General features: G+C 35.0%; 1 protein-coding gene across 1 annotated transcript in view; it reads left to right on the forward strand.

Annotated features, from left to right (window-relative positions):
• Positions 1 to 898: 898 nt before the first annotated feature.
• Positions 899 to 23,236, forward strand: part of LOC123556042 (neurotrypsin-like) — a 34,412-nt gene continuing 12,074 nt past the window's right edge. Inside the window, exons 1-3 of the mRNA XM_053547046.1 lie at positions 899 to 985; positions 5,994 to 6,069; positions 6,762 to 6,912. Coding sequence (XP_053403021.1) covers positions 6,015 to 6,069; positions 6,762 to 6,912 — 206 coding nt within the window. The 5' untranslated portion in view covers positions 899 to 985; positions 5,994 to 6,014. The remainder of the gene's footprint in view (positions 986 to 5,993; positions 6,070 to 6,761; positions 6,913 to 23,236) is intronic.

Genomic DNA, 23,236 nt, shown 5'->3' on the forward strand with positions numbered 1-23,236 from the left:
TATATTTAATAGTTCCAGTGACATGTCCTTCTAAGAAAACGTTAGACTCTAAATTTTATTTCAAAGATAGTTGAGAAAGCTGTCAAAATAGATATAGTGCATATTTATATGGCTGGAAAAACATTTGTTTTAATAATGCACATGAGCTTTTAAAATTAGAGACATAAAAGGAGGCAATCAAAATCAGTAAATTCAATAATACTTTCTACTTCGTTTACGAGTGACTTATGACAAGAACTTTAGAAAACAATTATTGAAAGTAAGATTTAACTAGAAATTAATTTATTTTATTTTCATAACGGAAAATGCTTACGCATGTTTCCTCATGATCAAATTTCCATTATAATTACACTAACATTTCTAAGATCCACTGTACCATTGGTATGCATAATGATACAATGCGTGTGTTTCTTTACCTCCGATGAAATCCAAATCATGGTCCTATTTTCCTTGACATAATTCAGGCAGTTATTTTCACTGAAAAGGGACAGTTTTTTATGCACGTGTGTAGGCGCAAACTTTATTGCAGTAAGTTTATCATTAGAAGCGTCAGATGTCCTCAGACTAGGCATAAGAGGTCAGAAATTGCCATATTTTTCACGCTTCGTGTCGCCATAGCATTTGTGATGATAGAGCCGGGTCATAAATTTCAAACAAGATGTTTTACAAATATGATGTATTATCATATTGGTGTCGAATAGCATATTGCTTTTTTTTCGAGAACATTTATTATTGTCTCATACTGAGCAAAATCATGATAACACATACCTCAATTTGGTCTTTTTACGTGCAAAACCAGCACCGGATGTCACCTATCCCATTTTAAGTGTATTCCCTATGGGAATTGGATTGCGCGTTATGATCCTTTAAACTGCCTTTAATACTTCATGCCTATACAAGCGTATCGACACCACGTATAAATTGTAAAGTTATGTGCACTTTGAAACTGTGAAAAGAGGAAGTTTTCATATTTTTGGAGTCTCAGGTTTGTTTCACCTTTTACTGCTATTTTGTAGATATAATGTAACTTTGCAGTAACATCTGCTTATTTATACGGCTCATGATGTAGGTTAGAGAAAGTATTTTCATCTTAAATAATGGAAAATCAGTTTCAAAATACCAAAAATTAAGTATAACACAGTTTTTAGCTCGGCTACTCAAAGAATAGTAGAGCTATTCTACTCACCCTAGCGTGGGCGTCGGCGTCAGACATTGATTACAATTTTGCATGCAGGTACATATAGCTTTAATATAAAGGCGTAGCTTTGTAACTTATTTTTTTCTTTTCCTTTGTCAATTACCAATCTTACTGTGTCAAGTTCCATAAGTCTGACCTGTATTTAGCCGAATTATGCCACCGTTCGGACTTATAAAAACCTAGTTAAAGTTTTAAATGCAAGTTACTATCTCCAACACTAATGCAGATATTGAACTAAACTTCACATGTTTCTTCGGGGTTATAACTCTAGATGATAGCATCAGATCCAATTACTCTTTACATGCATTGTGGCTAAATTATGCCCTCTTTTGGACGTAGAAAATCCTGGTTAAAGATTTGCATGCAAGTACATAAAGCTATCATTTAAAGGAATATGGCGTTAAAACTTATTTTCATCGTTTAATAGGTCAATATGCAACCTCACAGGATCAAGTCCCATAACTCTGACATGTATTTTGGGCAAATTGTGACACTTTTTGGACTTACAAATTCCTGGTTAAAGTTTTACGTGCAAGCTTCTGTATTGAAAACTAATGCAGATATATAAATGGAACTCTACACGTGTCTTCGGGCTTATAAAACTAGGTGATAGCATCAAGTGCCATGATCTGGATATGCATTTCGGCCAAATTATGTCCCCTTTTGAAAACCTGGTTAAAGTTTTGCATTGAAGTACTTAAAATTATTAAGAAAATGCATGTGGTTTTGAAACTTATTTGTTTCTTTTTCTGGGTCAATAACTAACCTAACAGGATCAAGTCCCATATTTGCGCAAATTATGCCCCATTTTGAACTTAAAAAATCCTGGTTTAAGAATTGTATGCAAATGTGTATAGCTAATGTGAGGTATATAATTGTAATTCGCAATCTTTGTATTATTCGGCCATATATTGTTTGTAACATTTTTGTTGACATGAGCAGCGCGAAGCACGTTTAAATTAACATAGCTAGGCTTTACCAGGTTATAACCGGCCCGGTCACTTTTCGTCAGATACAATTTGAATTCGACCGTTGAGTGTTCGCTCTGATTGTCCACTTGATACCAAAACATACATAAAATAGCAGCACCAAGCCAAATCGACATAATATTATACAGAAAGTGTGGTGATATTCGGACGTTGGAATAATTTCACATTAATTAAGCTAACTTAGTGTTATATATTTCCTTTAATCGGAAACTACTTAAAACAGGAGGCTCACACTGTTTCCATAGTTTTGTCCGTACCAATAAATGGTCTTCGTATAAGAATATCTCACATTTTCTGCATGACCAGTAATACATTGAAACTCCTGTATTAAATACAACTGGTTCGGGCAAACTTGATCTAAATAGTTTAGTTGCCTTAAACGGAATTATTTCATTAATAATTTGATTTGTTGTTTAACCCAATTACCGCCCTTGACAAAATCATGCCTGGAGTGGCACGGCACCTGGGGTCAGCTTCCACCATCGAATGGTAGAAGGCCAGCACTTTAATTGTTCCGATGTGACGTTCAACTAAACAACAGCAATAGTAACAAATAAACAAACAAATAATAATGATAATAAAACAGTCATAAAAACATGAAAATAAGCATTAGGTTTGTAAATCGTCGATTGTTTTATAATGGTTATACAAAGAACTAGGAAGTTGTGTGTAAAAACATAACAGGATCAGATGAACATAATTTCTAAAACATCTTTATTGATAAATGTTTTCAAATAAAGCAGTAATGCGATACTATAAGCCCACGAATTGAATCAACTACATTGTAGTCATGAAAACTACATTTATCACAATTGAAGCGCGAAAGGTTTGAATAGCAATGGTTAAAATAATTGCGTAAACACAAAATAGAAGGCATGTTTAGTTTAATAGGATAAAGTATGCACATAAAGATGTCTTCGACAGGCTATTCTAGTAAACACTTGGAACAAGAATGCTGCTTGCCACAGTCACTACGCACGGAAGCCGTGGAGGGCCACTTTTGTTGCGTTTTGACTTACAAATGTTTTTGACTTTCACATTTTGACTTCAGACTTTTTCACATCACTTTTAGCTTATTTCGGAGCATATTTAAGTATGTGCTTTAGAAGCTAACATTTTCTTGCAAGAAGGCAACTTCGTTGATCTCAGGTATGTAATAAATATTTTAAACACCTATTTCAAGCATAATTATACGCCCTGAATTAAAACAATTTACAGTTTCTCATATATTTAATGTTGTATATAACGGGGGAAAGGGCGTGGTGGGTGGCGGGGGTACGTTTATCTTACCAAGGCATGTTCGTAAAACAAGGAACTAGTAACGATGACTGATGATGAAGGGTGGGGAAGAACGATCATTGTAAGACCATTATAAAACCAGGAGGTTAGCGATTTGCTGTAATCGGATAAAGGACTAAAATATTTTGGTCAATGGATAAGTCTGTATCAATCCATCTCCAACTGAAGATGATACTATTTCAAGAGTTGAAGCTGTTCCAGAAGCTATTCTTATAAGTCTACTGTGACTGCCAACCGGGAAAATAGTTACTTTGCTTTGCGAAAAGGCTGACATATAATTTTGAACGTTTAAAGTAAAAAAAAAAACAGGCGAGTACAATGAAATTATCATATCGCCCTAGTTTACCCAGTCTGTTCATAGGTACCCCGGAATTAAATGCTTTTCAAATTACAGGCTTCTGCTATAACTGCATCATAGCTTCACGATCTTTGTCACTGGAATCATCTGAGAATAATAGTCCGAGCAAATTTTTATTTGAGATCTTTTTCAATAGTTTGCGAAATGTTGTTTTTATGATATGCTATATCAAAGTAACACAGTCCATTGGTAACACATTTACCTATATTTATATGGTGGCTATTTTGAAGCATTTTTTTTTTCATATCTATCATGCTCTTAGGTGACAGAAGTTTCTTTTACAGTCCAAATAGAACATTTATCTTTCACTCATGGCAGCCATGTTGAATTCCAAAACGACGGCCGTTATTATCTACGAAAGAAAGTTTATCTCATATAGTTGTTTGTGGCCAGTTTTGAGCACAGACATATGGGGTTTTGAAAAGCTTATCTTAGTATTAGTCAACAATTTTCTGCATATTATCACCACACAGATATATATGACGAACATGAACAAGTTTCCAAAGTTTCTGGTAGCATTTTGAAAATACTCTTATACACTATCAGGCTTAAATATACTTTCTTTAAATTTCTTCGTTATTTTAATCTCATGCCAGTGATTTTGCGTTGGCCACATCAACTTTCCGTTGGATTTGTTCGTTGCGCCCAGCTGACATGCACAGGTACCGACAACGCAGATAGGGGAACCAATCATGCATACATGATTGTGTTACACATGACCCCAAGTGTCTGCGGTTTTGAGTACATCTTATGATCGCATATTTTGATAGCACGCTGATAAGCCTGAGCTGAAGTTTTAAAGATTTTTTTCTCACTATTCCATTTCAACAGCCGTAGTGAATTTTCTAAATGGTGGGCGGCAAATTTAGAATCTACATTCCCAAGAAAATATCGCAAATTTATATTTTTTTTTCATATCGCCCCGGACTATAAATCCATGGGCATTAATTACATGAATTACCGAGACTTAGTACTGAACACTTGACTTAATGGTCTTGTGGTTGTTAAATCTAATAATTTCTCAAAGGTCAAGGTAACAGTTGGAGGTCAAAGGTGAAATTTAAGTTTTTCTGGACCATAACTTTGACATGCATGGACCAAATTTGTTTATATTTTACATGAATGTTTACCTCAATAGGAAGGAGTATCATGCGCAAACCCTATGTTCTTATCTCAAACGTCAAGGTCACAGTTGGAGGTCAAAGGCCAAATTCAAGCTTTTCCGGAGCATTTCTTCCTTATGCTTGGTGGATTTTGATGTAACCTGGCATGAATGTACACCTTTATGAGACGGAGTGTCATGCGCAAGAACCAGGTGCCTAGGTCAAATGTCAAGGTCACGCTTGGAGGCCATAGGTCAGATACAAGAATGACATTGTCTGGAGCATGTCTTCTTCATACATAAGGGGATTTGATGTAACTTGGCACATATGTTCAACACCATGAGGCAGCCTTGTTATTGTAAATTTGTAATAATTACTGGCCGTGGGGAAAAATTGACACCACTTTTCTGTGATACAACATGCATGTTACATCCAACTTTTCGATGTATTTTGACCTATTTCGACCTGGTAAGGAGTTTTGTGAGGTCTTATATTATATAGATTTTTTTTTATGATTCGTCAAAAAAAATCATATGCAAATACAAGAGTTAGTGTAATCATTTCTGACACTGCCTAATAGTACAATAAATGTTACATTTTTAGACAGCTGGCGGGCTCGACATTCTGCCCATGAGGCATGCAGAATGTATTTCTAGTTGTACTGTTAACAGCATATAAACATACATAGACAATACATCATCTTTATAAGGCCTTCTATTGTAAAACGGTAAACAGGCAGAATTGATGATATGATAGCTTTGATGATATTCAAGCTAAGAATTATCAAATCTCGGGTAAATAAGATCTTCATATAGATCTGTTTGATACGAATATTTTATTGTAAGATCTGTTTGATACGAATATATAATTGTAAAAAGATAAACAACATGCTAAGAAAGGATGACTTACACAAAGTTCACTCTTGATTCGGAGACAGAGAGATAAATAAGCGCTGCTAGCTCCCATTCGCAACTGGTTTAAACAGGTCAAAAGAACAAAATTTATCTTATAAAACAGTAAACTTTTAAATACTACTCTATTTTCAGATTTATCCATTGGCTACAATTATGAGATATATTTTTTTCGTCACAGTGTTACTGGCAAATGGACACTATTCTGAAGGTATTTTACTGTAAATATGTACTCTTTTTTATGTTAACTTTGATGTATATATATCTCTAGATTTACAAACTGTCGAACATCCTGAATAGATTATACTTATTTCTATTGACAAATAATTTTACAAGTTTTTACTTTTTCGGATCTGCAATTACATTTACTGCATTCTGATTTCGATTTGTCTGTTGGTAAATGTTGTTGCTAATACTCTGACATTTAGACCATACTTACCTTTCGGAGCATAGCCTCGATAGTTTAGTTGTACAGTGCCTGTTTCGAGGGTGTGATATGGTACCTGTAGTTTCCTAGCTTGGCGCTCAGTATTTAGAGGATAGTCAGCATCATGCCGAGTGTCTATGACGTAATATTGCAATGAGGCAGCACTAAAAAATTGGGCATTGTGCTCTTTGCCACAAGAAAACATGGACGCTTCGTACATAAGATGTTAAATATGGTACTTGTAGTTTCCTAGCTTGGCGCTCAGCAAAGCTTAAAAGTTGTTGAAAGGAGTTTAAACCCAAAATCACGTACTGAGTAAGTCGTATAAGAGAAAATGAGACATTACTTCTGTTACACACTTGATGGTGTACATAAACTTTTTTATCTTTAACAAAGCTCTCATTAAATGTGTAAATGCAGTACATACAAGCATGTACAGATCACTGTATCCTGATAGGACATGTGTTGTTCTTTAGGGTTCCCAATACGGCTGTGGCCAACTAATTCACGTGGTACGGAAGGATTAGTTGAGGCATTTTATAATGGTTCTTGGGGCATTGTTGTTCATTATTGGCCACAATTTACCGATGCAACGGCAACACTCTTATGCAAAACGCTTGGTTTAAGGTATGTATTGTAATTAGTACCGTTACATAATAACTTTTAAATATATACATATACAGTGTTAATAATTCTTAATTATATCTATATTTAAAACACCAACACTACTAACACTTACAAGCTATACTGTATACCGATTGCGTCTAACAATTAACTACAACTAATTGCTTAATATTTCAGATTGCAATAGGCATTTTTAAAAATCAGATACACGTGCACTTCTTCCAAAATATCATGAATCGATCGGGCTTAGTCGCAGTAGTCATCAGCAGACGATATAATTGTAGTTTTTTGGGCGGAGTATGCAATCTTAAACCGAGTGTCAAAAAGTAGTTCCACCTCCTTTTCCCCCAAACATTTCTATTGCATTACATTTCCGTTATCAACCAGCAATTTATCAGCTTCATGGGGAGTTTCTTCACCATCATGCATTACACCATAAACAGCTTGTCGTGTATCATGTTGTGTCAATGTGTCTATAACCTGCATTTATTGCATGTACATTTGTACTACAGAGCGCAATAATACAGCCTTTGTGTGCTAAATAAAAAACTTGTGAGCTAAAATTAGCATTATTCGCATACTCGGATACTGGGGAGGCTACTATAGTAAACACTTTAATAGTAGATTACATGGTTCTAAATATGTTAGATATAGAAATATATTGGCTAAAATGCTACAACTGCGTTGTTATGAGTGTGCCCTGGACTGTCTTTGCTTCTGTTTTCGAATAAGACCTGCATTGCTGAAATTAACATTAGCGCCAAATAATAATTAAAGATTCATCAAGGGAGTGAATGAACCAGGAAGTGGATGGGAATACTGAATTACATTTTAACCGCTTACTTTATATCATTATATCAGTTGTTTTTTTGTTTGTTTGTTTTTTTTTTTTTTGGAAGAATTTATATGCAAAAATTTGAAACAAATGATACACCTGGAAGTTTTTTTTTTTTTTTTTTTTGGCATTTGCTCACTCAAATTATATGCTACCTGGTGGACTACCAAACAATATTTTAAATCCCCTTTATATAAATATTGCATCCACTGCACCAAATCTTATGTACAATGTACAATGTCCGAAAATGAATAGTGCACAAATCCAGTAATAAGCGAAAGAATAATCCTTCCATACCCGCTGTCATTTGAAAAAAAAACAACAACAAAAAAACCAAAAAAAAAACAGGCATATGCAGTGTTTACATTTTGCATGAAAGTAGTACTTACGAAATAAGTATGGTTTACAAGAAATTACAAAAAAATGCAATGGAAGTGTTTTTCCCTTACCCATTATGTATATATATTTCCATGCATTTCATGTAATGGTATATTCAGTGTAAATGCCATATTTGTGTCAATATTAGTGAAATGTTTCCAGAAACCAGAATGACTATATAATAAACATTTGAATTATCTTTATTAAAAATAAACTTCAGTGATCCAGCTTTCCAATCTTCGTCCAGTTTATCAAATTCATGAGGAGTGTTCCCATGATAAACTGTATTACACTATATTAAAGTAAACTCAACGATGTGTATTTCATACCTTTTAAATATCTTGTGTTCAAAGGTCTCCCTATAAAATTAAAAGAAAAGGTAGTAACAGTTACTACAAAATGTTTTCACAAATAGATTAAGAAAAGATAACCAAGTTAATATTACCAGAGATAACATCAAGAACTGTTCCACGGTACCAATTAGTTTTTTATTCCCTCTCATGCATAATATCTCTACCAAAAATGTTCTGCTGACTTTGAAAGACGAGATCTGGTAGAGGAGGATGTTGAAGGAAACTGTTAAGCATTACATTATTTGAATGAAGAAAAAATATTATCCAACATATATATTATCATTTTAATTTCAATGTGGTTGTATTTATGACTGGAAATAATGCACTAATCTTCAATCTTAAGGCAAATTTGTTCTAATCTAATATGGAAATGAATTGATTTAAGATTTATTGGAAAAAAAAAAACTATAAAAATATGTATAAGAATCTATACTTTTCTGTACACTAGCTCTTACACTATATTATTTCTTTTATATATATTTTTGAAGTTGTGAATGTAGCCGGTCTATATCCTATGTCCAGTATCATGAAATTCATTAGATAATCTTACAATCAGTTCCCCGATAAAATATTTAAAATAGATTGGCAGTTTTCTCGAATACGTAGAACAAAATCTAAATTCAATTGAAATTTTTTTAATTTTGATACAAATTATTTATCATCTCTATTCATTTACCGAAGGAGAAGGTTTCTCTGAATCAATGTTCTGGCTATCTGATACATTGCTTTCATGAATATGATCTGTTGTATTTCTTTGCTTTTGTAAGGCTGAAATACTATTCTTTCTCTTTGTAAATTGATGGGTATATCTGAAAATGAAATTTGATAAAGATTAACAAAATTTTCTTTAACAGTTATGGGTATTTATAGACATTAAATAGACAGAAAAACGTAAAACACACTCCTGAAAACATTAAAATTTAAATGAAGAATTTTTATGTAATACAGTTTGTACATATATAGTTTAACACTTTGGCTTTTCAAAATGTTCACAAACAATTTTCAAATACAGCTGCATTTTATAAAATATAATAGATGTTTCTTTAAAAGTTTCTTAAAAGTAGCCTTGGACTTTGCTGATTTTATGTCAGCTGGTAACTTATTCCAGTCCTTAATTGCATTGTAATAAAATGAATTTGATGTAAACCCATCGACTTGTGGCATATAAAAATTTAAATGTGATCTCCTCCCGTAAGAATGGATATCACCGCATTTTGTAAAGTGTTCATGCATGTAACTGGGAGACTTGTTATGGAAAATCTTATAGACATGATTCAGTCTCAGTTGTCTACACCTGAATTCGATATTCAAAAAACCAAGATCTTTAAAATCTGCGACGCAAAGATATGTTCTACAATGGTAATTGTGAATAAAACGAATTACTTTGTTCTGAGCCACTTGTAGTTTACTCTTCAGCTTTTTAGTAAGACCACAGTACCACGAGGTTGATGCATAATCTAGATGGCATTGTATCAAAGAATTACAAAGAGTTTTTCTGAGAGATTTTTTAAAAAAACTTTGTTGACGACATAAAAATTTAATCCTATTATTCACTTTTTTGACAATATTTTCTACAATGGATGTGCCGGACAAGTCTGCATCTAAAAACGAACCTAGGTACTTAACTGAAGTTTGAGACTTGATCCCGTGACCATTACATTTAATGCTAAAGTTTGGGACTTTACTGAGTTTTCATTTGGATCAAAAAAGAATACATTTCGTTTTCCCAAGATGCAAAGAAAGTTTATTGTCAATCAGCCATTTGCTACAGTTTTCTAATTCTTTGCCAAGGACGTGACTGATATAAGAAGGATCTTTATGAGAAAACAAAATGGCGCTATCATCTGCGTAAAGAATTAGTTTACAAAAAGAACTTATGCTTATTTTCATATCATTAACATAGGCTAAAAACAGTAAAGGCCCAAGAATACTACCCTGAGGAACACCGCAAACAACCGAGCTGAAATCAGACTTTGCTCCATTCACATGAACGGACCGAGTTCTGCCAGACAAATAAGAGCGGAACCACTCCACCGACTCTACGCCCATCTCCCGAAGCTTCCGACACATGATATCATGGTCCACTGTGTCGAAAGCTTTCTGCAGGTCCAGCATTATCATACCCGTAAAAAGACCCTTAGAAGTCTGCTCACGGATATGATCTGTAAGATGGATGAGACAGGAGTCGGTAGAGTAGCTCCCCCTAAATCCACTCTGATATTCATACAGAATATTGTTCTGTACAAAAAAAGGCTTTTAACTGGTTGTATACTGCGCGCTCAAGAATTTTAGAAACGATGGACAAAATAATGACCGGTCTATATTACATACTTCTGATCTATCGTTCTTTTTGAAAATAGGTTTAACTTTGGCACTTTTCATGTCATTTGGCACGGTATGGTTTACAATTGTGCTATTAATTAAGAACGTTACATGAATTTTTTATAAATGATGCTGAGTCTTTCAAAAATCTAGCCGGTATATCATCTACTCCAGTACTTTTTGAACAATTCAATTTACACAATTCTTTATAAACAAAAGATTCGGAAACTGTATGAAGCTTAAAACTTTTGGAATCTGGATTTCTTATTTTGTAAACGTATTTAATAAATGCATCGGACGCAACATTAAAACAATTTGGAGCTGCAGGGAGCTTGTCTACCAACACAGAAGCTACAGTAGTGAAGAAATGGTTGAAATGGTCAGCTATCAATTTTGCTTCAAACCAAAGACGGTCTTTTATCTTTAGAACAACATTTGGTGACGATTTGCTGTTATTACTGTATCCTCAAGTTTTTAATTGAGACCAGAGAGATTTCGGGCTGTGATTATTTTCTTCCAGCTATTCAGAGATATAGTTTGCCTTTGCCTTTTTAACAGCTCTTTGTACTTTATTCCTATAAGAACAAAATTGTTTATAAAAATCTTTGTCACCATATTTCTTGTATTTATACATATAATTATCTCTATGTCTTATCAGATCTAAAATATTTGAATCCATCCATGGCTCTGTGCGTTGTTTTAAGCGTACTTCTTTAATTGGAGCTACATCGTTCAAAACAGACAAAAAAGTGTCCTTGAAACTTAACCAAGACTCTTGTATTGAATTAACAGTGAACATTTGATTCCAGTCCTTCTGTTTCAAATATGTAATAAAATCATCAACATTATAGTTCTTTATGCATCTAACATTAACAGTATTATGTTCACTAAATTTACCTCTAGTTACCTTCCTTGTGCAATAGATAGGAAAATGATCACTTGAATTCAAAGGTAGTGTGCCAGACTGAGAGATTTTATCAGGATGACTAACAAGAACATGGTCCGATAGTGATTGAGTAGTGTCAGTAATTCTAGTAGGACTTGTAATAAGTTGTTTCAGATTAAACATACACAACAACTTACGATACTTATTGATTAACCCAGTCGTTTTATTTTTAAGACAAATGTTGATATCTCCAAAAATAAACCATTCGATATCACTTCTGATTTTAGACAAAATATTTTCGAATTTTTCAATAAAGTCATTTTGATCTGGAGGCCTGTAACAAGAACAAATTAAAATTGGCTTGGTTTTCAGGAGATATAGTTCTACCCACACTGCTCCAATTTTATCACTTTGTAACTCTGGTTTTTCTGAAAAAGCAATGTCTTCGCGAATATAGAAACACACTCCGTGTGAAAGGTTTGTTTCGTGTTTGAGAAAGGGATTGGTCTCGTAATGTAATTTAACGTTGAACATAAATTATGGATGATCTTGTTTTAGTTATGCTCTCGGCATCTACTGATGCGGGAGGCATATAGTGATTGTCCTGTTCGTTCGTTCGTTTGTTCGTTCGTCCGTTTGTACGAGGTTAACCAAATGGGACCGTTTCGTCTAGCATCAATACCCCTTACTAGAATGACTTGATACTAATTCAGATGTAACCTGTGACCATTCCTCATCTTCAGACATCACCTGACCTCAGTTTGACCTTGACCATGAACTTGACCTCGTTTTGGACTTAGGTTGCTTTGTATCGACAAGGATGCCACCGGGGGCATCAAGCGTTTAATGAACGCAGTTTCTTGTTACTATTCATTCCTATCTTTTACCAATATGTTTTCATGTATGTATGTGTATGTATTTGTTCTTTATGTTTTTGTAAAGCACTTTTGAACGTACATATTTTGTATGAAAAGAGTGCTATATAAGTTAGGTATAATAATAAATAATAATAATATTTATGCTCATGTATTTCATACATCTTTTATGTGTCTTATTTTTTAGACGTAATGTTTATATGTAGTTATTAAAACGCCATTGAATATGTTTTACGTAAAAATAAGCGTTTGATTTTAAATAAAACAGTTTCAAGTTTCAAGTGTTTTTGAGTATTTTTTGAAATCAAAGGTTTTCTAGGCAGGTTATTATGGATGAAACTTAATCGGACATCTGCTTTAGGCATCATTGCATAAAGTTAAAAGCGTTAAAGAAAAAGAAAATGCTGCAAACAATTAAGTTCTGGTTAAACCGTTTCCATTTTTTATAAATACCTATGGTGATTTTAGTTCACGAATTCCTATTTAGGTTCCGGGTAGAGCTAATCCAGGTAATAAGAATTTATGATAGAAAATATAACAACACTGAATCAAAGTACGGGGATACTTTTTACAGCCGCCACACGGCACTTAAAGATTGCTGTTGTGATAGTTTATACAATCTGTAAAAGGATCCTTCGGAAGCAAAGAATGCAACCAAGAAGATTAATAGCAAACTCGGTTTGATTGAGTTTGTTCATGAGAGGTAATGGAATGTGCAACACCTATCACGCCCCCTAGCACCGGCTTAAGCGGAACTCTATTACACATATGTTGAAAGCACTCCATAATCCCAAAAGACCAGAAAATATAACAACACTGAATCCAAGTACTGGGAGCCTTTTACAGAAAGTCTACAATTTCGGTAGCATCTCATTTTCCAACCAATCTCTTTCTGTTTTCTCTGAATAAATATCATGAATATTACATCTCCTTTAAACAAAGTCGCACCATCATAAATATTCGGTTGTCTTTGAATCTGATGATATATATAATGATTTCCCTTTAATTGGACTTTTACTTAACTTTTTCCTTACAAAAAGTTGGCACTTTTGAAACTGATTCTTTAGAGAAAAAATGTGTTTGTTTGCAGAAAATTCTTAATTTCAATTAAGCCTTCACTGTTCTTGTCTTGAAAAATTCCATCTGTTGAGGCACCCAGTAAATTATGAGAATTACAAATGTTCAATCCAGTCTTTTGCACTTCATTCTTAGTTTTGTTCTTGTATTCAATTATTGTTTTCTCTTCTTTGTGCTAATCCACGTATCGTATATATATATATAACAACTAAAATTGGGGTACAGTATGAATTTAACCGATTTGTTTGAATCTTTTGTAGTCTTGCGATACATAATTTTTCCAAACTTATAAGTAGTAAGCCTTTCTTTTCGCTCATTCCTCCAAAGTGTAGATAAGTTTCGATCAATTGTTTTATATTGTGTGTCATCAATTTCTTACATTTTATATATTACATTTGACCTTTTCTTTTCCATTGTAAATTGTGACGTTTATTTCGTATGAATAGCAAAATGAATGGCGCGAAATTTATGTTATCGCTGCTTAGTGATAACCGTTTGTTGTTTTGACGTATAGTCAGGGAGAACGTTTCTTAAAAGTCATCGCAGTTATTCCGTGTTTTGAACAGAAAGGCCGGGAAGTTGATTTTAATGTTAAATGCCACAAAATATGTGCAATTTATAATATTATCTTGTTTACAAATGAAAAAGAAATAAATAGTGTAAATATAACAAAATAAAACTATTCTTTCGGTGTTCATGCGAAATGAACGACAGAAGAGGACTGGCAAATTAAACATGGATTTCTAGCGCGATTCATGGATTTGTCGATATTATTCTGTCGTTCATTTCGCATGAACATCGAAAAATCATTTCATTTCTTAATTGAGCTTTTTCTGTCAGCTGCATTTAGAAATGTTTCACAACTTTATTGCACTTTTTCAGCAGTTACATCTGGTGTGTCATCAAGATTACTTCCATGATGCACTTTTGCTTTTTTGTGCAGCTTTGTTTTAAGTCTTCTAATTTGTTTTCCTTTTCACATCCTTGCTAGATGGTTTACTCTGACATTTTTGTGTTGCTATTTCCCAAAATGCGCACCTGCCTGTTTATGGGTTACATTTTGAAAAGTAGTTGGAGTTCAGGACACTCACAAGATTTTCCTCAAGCTCCACCATAACATCGGGTATACCATGACACTCGACCACATCTATTTGCCATCATCAAATTTGGCTCTTATTTCCATACAGCTTTCACAAAAATTGGTTGTGAAATTGCCTAAAAGTCTATCGCATTTGTCAATATTCTATTCAATAGAACATGTACATCGGTTATGATTGATTTTAACTCTTCTTTTTTTACATTGACTTCTAATTGCCTGCTTAGAATTTTCCATTTCATTTTTGAAGGTATATTCTAGAAATTACATTATGATTAAAATATGTCCTCTAAAGTGTCATCATTTTCAGGTCCTCCATCAACATCTTCATTACAATCAGCAGACTGTCTTTTTTTGCAAAACTCACTACAATGCTCATGAAACACTGATACATGGTAAATGGAGTTAATTATATCTTTACGTATTTGACTAACATTTCCTTGTTTTGTTCTCAGTGTTAAGGCGAATACGACTTACCTTGGTGAGCTTTCCTTTTCCTTTTTAATGAGGCTTTTCACTTACTAATTTCTCTAGGTTTGATTGGAGAAATTTTACTATAGGCTTTGCATATTCCAACATCTCCGCCCTTCTACCTCAACCTACAATTTGTTCTTGCAAATGTGCAAAGGCATTACTATCGTCATCTGCAATGACTTTAGTGTAGCGAAGGCCATGTATCGGGACCGCTTCCGAAAATCACTTCACAATTATGTCGGATTCCATGGCTTGTGAGCTTTCAGTCTAATTTTTGAAATAGTTATGCATGGACGGTTCTACACGTTAATTCTTAGCTCTAGTACATAGCAAACAAAACTTATTACAAACCCCAATGTACAACAACTTCTTGGTTTCAGTTCCAAAAATAACTCCTATACCTCCATATGCATTAGAGGAATGTTTGTGCGTTCTTTTCGACCACACCCATCACAAATACAATTATAGCGGGTATACCTTTGTTGCGTGCAGCACGGGTAGATAAGGATAATAGGAAGCGCTGACTCTTGTCCCGTTTCATGCAGCCACAGTATGAATTCAGTCACAGACACGAGTTGATCACAAACACTAGATACCAGTTATTACTGTACCTAGATGCGTTAATCTCTGATGGGCTCAGGAAACTATCGTGTATGACGCAAGACCTGTTGAGACTCCTCAGTTAATGATATAAACACTTTCTTTGTTGTCCGATAGACATACGAACGGACAGACTAGTACAATAACTAATACTAACGTCGACGACGGACAAAGAGTGATCACATGTGTTGGAAAGCCAAGTGCTGAGAAAGCAATAGATGACTCCGCAGTGTACTTGATGTTGAAATGTGTTTTCTAAGATAGAATAAAGACAAGTTTCGGTCAATAAATTTTAATGTTATGTATACGTGTAAGCTATGTTTATTTACATAAATACTGAAAATACACAAAGATCTATATAGCAAACCGTAATGCTATACTTGAAAAGACCGAAGTGCGTTAAATATGAAAGCAAAGCAATGATATTTTGCATAAATACAGGGGAGGTGTCGGAGACTAGGAATCAATTACTAAAATTACTTAATCAATAAAGATCTAGAAATCTATTAATGTACTTCCTTCCAGTGTCTAATTTATGTTACAATTTACTTACTGGATCAACAAATATACTTGAACAATGAAAACAAAAAACATATTTAAAGCATAATTTTATTGTAGAAAGAACTACTTAAATACGTAAATTCTCTTAAGGCTGATTACTTAAGTATGATAGAGCTATTACAAATATATGATTTACCAGGCTGGAAATAGTAAACAAGGAATATCTTTGACTAATGCTTTTAAATTTAAATGCGTTTTCAAAATGGCGTAGATCTTATTGACATTAGGATTTCCAAGCTGCGGAGTGACTTCTCACAGCGGATAGGCGCTTAAATATCTGCCAGTCCCACAAGATCCAACACCGCTGAGCGGGTGCGGGAAAGAGTTACAAAACTGGGATCCTACATATTCGACATGTCATATAATACACAAAATATAAAGTAAACATTTAACTTTCGATTCTAAACAATTATGTGAATGATGCAAATAAAATAAGTATTATATCACAGAATAAGGAGTGGGGTGCGTATGATGCGCTGAAAGGTTATAATGGTTAAATTTGTAATCCCACATGACCCGTAGGTAGCCTAATATGCAGAACACGCGCTGCTAGAAACACAATGACGTCACGAACTACGTGACGTCATAAAACATGCTATATGTTCCCTACAATCTTGTACCTGCAGCAAGACTCCGCTTATGCCTGTGTCGCATCCATCTACATCAAGAATGAATTGACTGTCGTTATTTTGTGGCTATCCCATCTTCTCTGGACTGACAAGGGCCGCTTTGATATCGTCGAAAGATTTCTGACACGCCTCGGACCATATGAAAGCTTTGCCTTTCTTTGTTAGTTAAACCATCGTTCTCGCCATCTGTGCATAATTTTTAACAAATCTGCGGTAATAGGAACCTAGAGCAACACAGCTTTTCACTTCTTTTGTCGTCTTTGGTGTAGGCCACGAGATTATCTTGTACACGTTGCTTGGGTTAGGTCGTAACCCTTCACTAGATACGACATGTCCTAGGAATATCACTTCTTTTTGGAGTATGTCACATTTCTCCGGCTTCAGTTTTAGACCAGGCGCATTTATTCTGTCAAGCAGTAGTTCTACTCTTTCAAGATTTTCTTCAAACGATGGGCCATATACAATTATATCGTCAATGTATATGAGACATATCTCCCATCGGAGGCCTTGTAAAGCAAGTTCCATCATGCGTTGGAAAGTACTACCTGTGTTATTGAGCCCAAAAGGCATTCTGGTCATTTAAAAATGTCCATACTTACAAGCAATTGCCGTTTTAAGTATATCACTTTCCTTGAGTGGTATCTGAGAATATCCACTGGTTAAGTCAAAAGTCTGGCACAAGAAACAGCGTCTAGGCAATCCTGAACCTTAGGCATTGCAAAACCGTCGGGTTTTACTCGCTTATTGACTCTTCTGTAGTCGACGCATGGTCCTGATTCGTCCTATGTGGCCCGTGCCTTCCTTGCACGGGATTTCGTAAAGCATGACAGTTATCATTGAAGCTTAGGGATACCTCATCTTGGTCTCCAACACTATCTATCTGTTTTCCTCGTGGAATTGTGTCTCGTGTTTTTGAAACGTATTACTATTACCAGTGCCGTTGTTATGAAGATTTCTGTCGTCTCCAATCACAAATTCACCATATTCATTCCGTGAGCGTGTTTGCAGGAGTGTGTCTTGCGATTGTTCTCTTTTTTTTCCTATCACATCTTGTTCTTTCTTCCCTTTAGTTTTTCTTGGACACAAAGTCCATTATTTGCTTCAACACTGACTAGATTTCGTTTTGTTGTTGTTTGTGCGCGGTTTGTTGTTGTCTTAAATCATACCTGAAAGGCTCATGTCCCGTTTGTCCCTCAGTATTTTGAAAGTTCGATGCATCATCTAATAAGGAATCATCATCAACAACATGCCGCCCCTGCTCAGATATATTTCCCGGTCTTGGGGGCCTCCGTGGCCGAGTGGCTAAGGTCGCTGACTTCAAATCACTTGCCCCTCATCGATGTGGGTTCGAGCCACACTCGGGGCGTTGAATTCTTCATGTGAGGAAGCCATCCAGCTGGCTTACGGAAGGTCGGTGGTTCTACCTAGGTGCCCGCTCGTGATGAAATAATGCACGGAGGGGCACCTGGGGTCTTCCTCCACCATTAAAGCTGGAAAGACGCCATATGACCTATCATGTGTCGGTCCGACGTTAAATCCAAAAAAAAAAAAAAAAAAAAAAAAAAAAAAAAAAATTCCCGGTCTTGGGACGGGTCACGTCTTTTATCCCCTACGTTGATAACAGCAGTGCTCGAGATACGCGGTGACAAGTGTTCACAAGTATATACAGGCGCATGCTGGACTTGACTAGATTTGTGAGGTTCATTAGTTAAATGAGCGTCTCCGAAACTTGAAAATACATGTGACTTATTTGTATTGAAGAAAACTTCTGTCCCGCTATCGTCCTGTGAACTATAGTCTGCCATTGTCTATGAAAGCTTGTGGAATGCTGCAATTATGTATAATGTATTCAATACTGGATCAACTCGAATTATAAGCCGTTACTTCTTTTGTTTGGATGCAGATTCGTATCACTAGATCCGACCTTGTAATGCAAGCGGATCCCACCGCTACCTACACAAATGTTGCGTGCCGCACGAGTAGATAAGGATAAAAGGTAGCGCTGACTCTTGTCGCGTTTCCCGCAACCAGTTTCAGGATACGAGTTATATGACCCAGGGAAGTCCCTACGCCTTGAACAATGAAATGGGTCCTATCGCTAAGGTGACTATGTCTTAGACTAGCTGAAAAACGATGTAGAATATCCTTTGTTAAAACGAATAGCTGGTGAGACCAAATATCTCATATATAGAATTTTCCTCTTGCAACCTAGCCTAAACGATTCGTGTACCAATGATTCGTAAATGATTTTAATTATGAGCTAGCCAATTTCAGGGATCAGGCAAATCACTAAATGTTCAAGCGCTGACTCTTTCTTGCCCCGTTTCACGCAACCACAGTATGAATTCAGTCACAGACACGAGTTGATCACAAACACCAGATACCAGTTATTACTGTACCTAGATGCGTTGATCTCTGATGCGCTCAGGAAACTATCGTGTATGACGCAAGACCTGTTGAGATCCTCTGTTAATGATTTTAACACTTTCTTTGTTGTCCGACAGACAGACGAACGGACAGACTAGAACAGCAACTAATACTAACGTAGACGACGGACAAAGAGTGATCACATGTGTTGGAAATCCAAGTGCTGTGAAAGCAATAGATGAATCCGCAGTGTTCTTAATTGAAGTTGAAATGTGTTTTCTAAGATAAAATAAAGCCAAGTTTCGGTCTATCAATTTTTATGTTATATATACCAGTAAGCTATGATTGTTTACAGAAATACCGAAAAAACACGAAGATCTATATATTAAACCGTAAGGCTATACTGGAAAAGACCGAAGTGCGTTAAATATGAAAGCAAAGCAATGAAATTCTACATAAATACAGGGGAGGTGTCGCGATAGGAGACAATTACTAAAATGACTTAATCCATAAAGATCTAGAAATCTATTAATGTACTTCCTTCTAGATTTTATAGGTTATTAGGCCAGATTTTAGATTTGCAGTATTGAACTTTTGATCTTTCGACAATGTTGGAGAATAACTTGTAATCGATTGCGCTTTATATCGGTATTGCAATGTATACAATGTCACAAGTGTTATTTTTTCTTATAGGCATACTTTGTTTTAACGATCATCATTAAGACCAATGTACATAAGTATTTTTGTTTACAGTTATGATGAATTAACAAAATGGCTCCCGAAAATACATCGTGGCAATGAAGGGTAGTTTGAAGTCATATCTCGTTAACAAAGATGTTTCTGCACTTTAAACTTTCCGATTTTGTACACACATTTTGTTTTACATGACCTACTTATTTGTTTTTTACACATAAGCACCTAAAGGGAGATTTGTGGTTCAACAGTTAGGTAATAGTTTTAGAAAGTAAATGCCTGTAGACAGTTTCACATACATTTATTCAATTCAAGTTTGGTTTCATATATGTTAAGAATTTAATCAGTGCATAAAGATGTTTTTCCGCAAAATAATATTCTCGTATTCCCGTAGGGCTGATCTTGACCTTTTGTGATAAGATTTGAATGACTGACTTTAACTGACATAATAATAGTACAAATTAAGCAAATAAAGATTAGAGATTTACTGTAACAATAAAATATATTTTTGAACAATAAAGATCAGTTGTTAATTTCAAATTTGTCAGATTTTGTGAATTGTCTTACACAAATTTGTTCTTTGATCTTAAATATCAGGTTTCACTTTGCTCTGTTTTGATGAATTCCTTATAACTGGCATTGTTTGACATGCACACATTTATTTAATTTACTTTTGGTCTCAATTGCCCCGCTACAATTAATCGCTACGCTTTCCTTTATGATGGTGCGATGACTAATAAAGTGTAAGTCTCCATGATGCTTTTGTCCTAAATCCTACATACAACGGACGGAGGGAGTTGATTTTTGTCTTGCAGTTTTCTTAGTCGTGCCCGTAGAAGTTAGGCTCTGGGTGCTCTGACTTCAGACAAGTTGTTGAGTACATTGGTGTAATAGTTATACCTTAGATTTACCTTATTTTCATGTTTTACCTTATTTATCTGCTATTTTTGCGCTGATGTTAGAGCCTTTTTCAGCGGGGATTTTATTTATATTGTGTTGTCCAACTTGTTAAAAATAGGGTAAGTGTGAGGTTGGCATGCCCTAAACGCGTTTAAACCCCCAGTTTACTTTATATAGGTTACTGAACGTTCCAACCAAGGCGGTGCCCTTATTTTCAGCTGGTTTTGTGTCTGTCTTGTATTGTCTGTTGCGTATGTTTTCTTGTTTGCTCTAAGCGTTTTATCCCCCCCCCCGCCCCACCCCCTCCTTTCCCATTGCATTTGCGCTAAGTTTTGCATAACCTTGCCCTTTAGTTTGAGTTAGTTTTCGTGGCTTCCCTTTATTTTGGCTGCCGGTATCCTAAGGCGGTAAACGATTGTTTTTTCCTGCATATATGTGTGCGTTTGGTTTGTGTGCTTGAGAATCTAAAACTGCCCTACTGTTTTCATGTATCTTGTTCGTTTTTCTATGTCATTTAGTTGGGTGTGGTTGTGTGTTTATCGTTGGTACATGAATGTCTGCGCTATTGTGGCTTACGTTGTAGTCTGACTGTTATTACGGAACGTAGCATTCGCTTTGTATATTCATCCTTGTTGAACTTTCCCCTTCAAATGCTCCCCCCCACCCCCCACCCTAACCCCACCCCCACCTCTCCCTCATTTTACCCCTTACCACTTCCTCCTCTTTTATGAATTTATATGTACTTGTTAGATGTTTGAAGCAACCCGTCTGTAATATTTTCCATTACAGCTACTTTTTGTTGTGGCCCTACTTTGCAAATGCGTGGCTCTGAGGCAGTGTATTTGGTGCACTGTGCTTCCGAGAAATCTTCTCTTACCTATTATCTTTTGCAATAAAAGTCCAATGGGCTTTTTGACAAAATTGGTTATTTCTTTCTATGTAAAACGATCATTTTCGGCGCTGCAAAAGTCCACAAGCTGCCGACAACCAACAATAATGTTATTTTTGGAATTGGAAACTAACCTTGAAGGGCATCTTTTTATTGACTGGATGATATCGCATGAAAGGGTTCAACGAAATTCTACTGTGTTCATTATTTGATGAAGGTGCTATTCATATATTACATGATTACGTAAACAGCAAATAAACACAATTGTTTCTGACTGAAAGCTGATACCTTCTGTGTGCGATTTTCTGTTACTTTTTCTAGTATCATTGCACACTATCATTAATCATTACTGCATTCATCAGAATATTACATTCTTTTTATTACAAATAATATGAAATAAATAGATATTTATATTAGATAAAGTTTTGAAAAGAAAGTTTATCATATATTTAAATATAATTCCACAATTTAATACTAGTTTCTTTGGCGGTAACGAGAAACCTCATACTTTTATGCAAGAAATGCAATGTTTTATATTAGGTACATGGCTGACTAGTCACTTGGCCTAAAACAGGGGATATAAACACAAATTGTGTGTAGTTAGACATCAGAAAATAAACACATTTTACCCAGCAGTTTCAACACAAACTTGGAAGCACATAAAGTTGCTTTAACTCATCTTAGAAATCAAACATCAATAAAGTATATATCTTGCATTAAAATGGTCCTTACTAGGTGAAAATCGGCACCACATACTGGAACTGGACTACATTCGAGTGGATCAAGGAGTCCAAGTCCTATTCGACAATTGTCTACTGATCTATTGGAATAAACAAAAGGTTGAAAGCAAAACTTTTGATATTCCTATATTCAGTACTAGATATATGCGAGTTTTTTGTCTTGAGTTCAATCCTTTGATCATGCATGGATGGAAGAACTGAATATCTTTTAAATGACTAGATCTTATGTTTTTTGTTTTACTAAAAACTTTGTCTCTATAGTATTACTTGTACCTGACGGTTTTAACCTTTAAACTTTTTTTCAGGATCAACGTTAAGTGTGCTACAAAATTACTTATATGAAATTAACAATTAGAAATGTTGGAAAGGAGCATGCTTTTTTGCCAAAGATTGCGTTTTACAAATATATTTCATATAAAGAGGATGTAACATTGAATTTATTAATTGAAAAGAAGAGCACAATAAAATGCGAGGCTCTGATTTCACAAATTCAGTGTAACATCCCCTATATATGCGATGTTACTTATATAAATTCAATGTGGAAAGACAAATGTAACATTCGTTTTATCATATTTAAGCTTTTATTGTTGAAACATATAAAATGTCTGATTTCTTTACCTATATACCAACAAAATTCGGGCAACCTCTCCTA

This window comes from Mercenaria mercenaria, chromosome 7 (genome assembly GCF_021730395.1).
Source record: "Mercenaria mercenaria strain notata chromosome 7, MADL_Memer_1, whole genome shotgun sequence".
In the NCBI taxonomy this organism is placed as follows: Eukaryota; Metazoa; Mollusca; class Bivalvia; order Venerida; family Veneridae; genus Mercenaria; species Mercenaria mercenaria.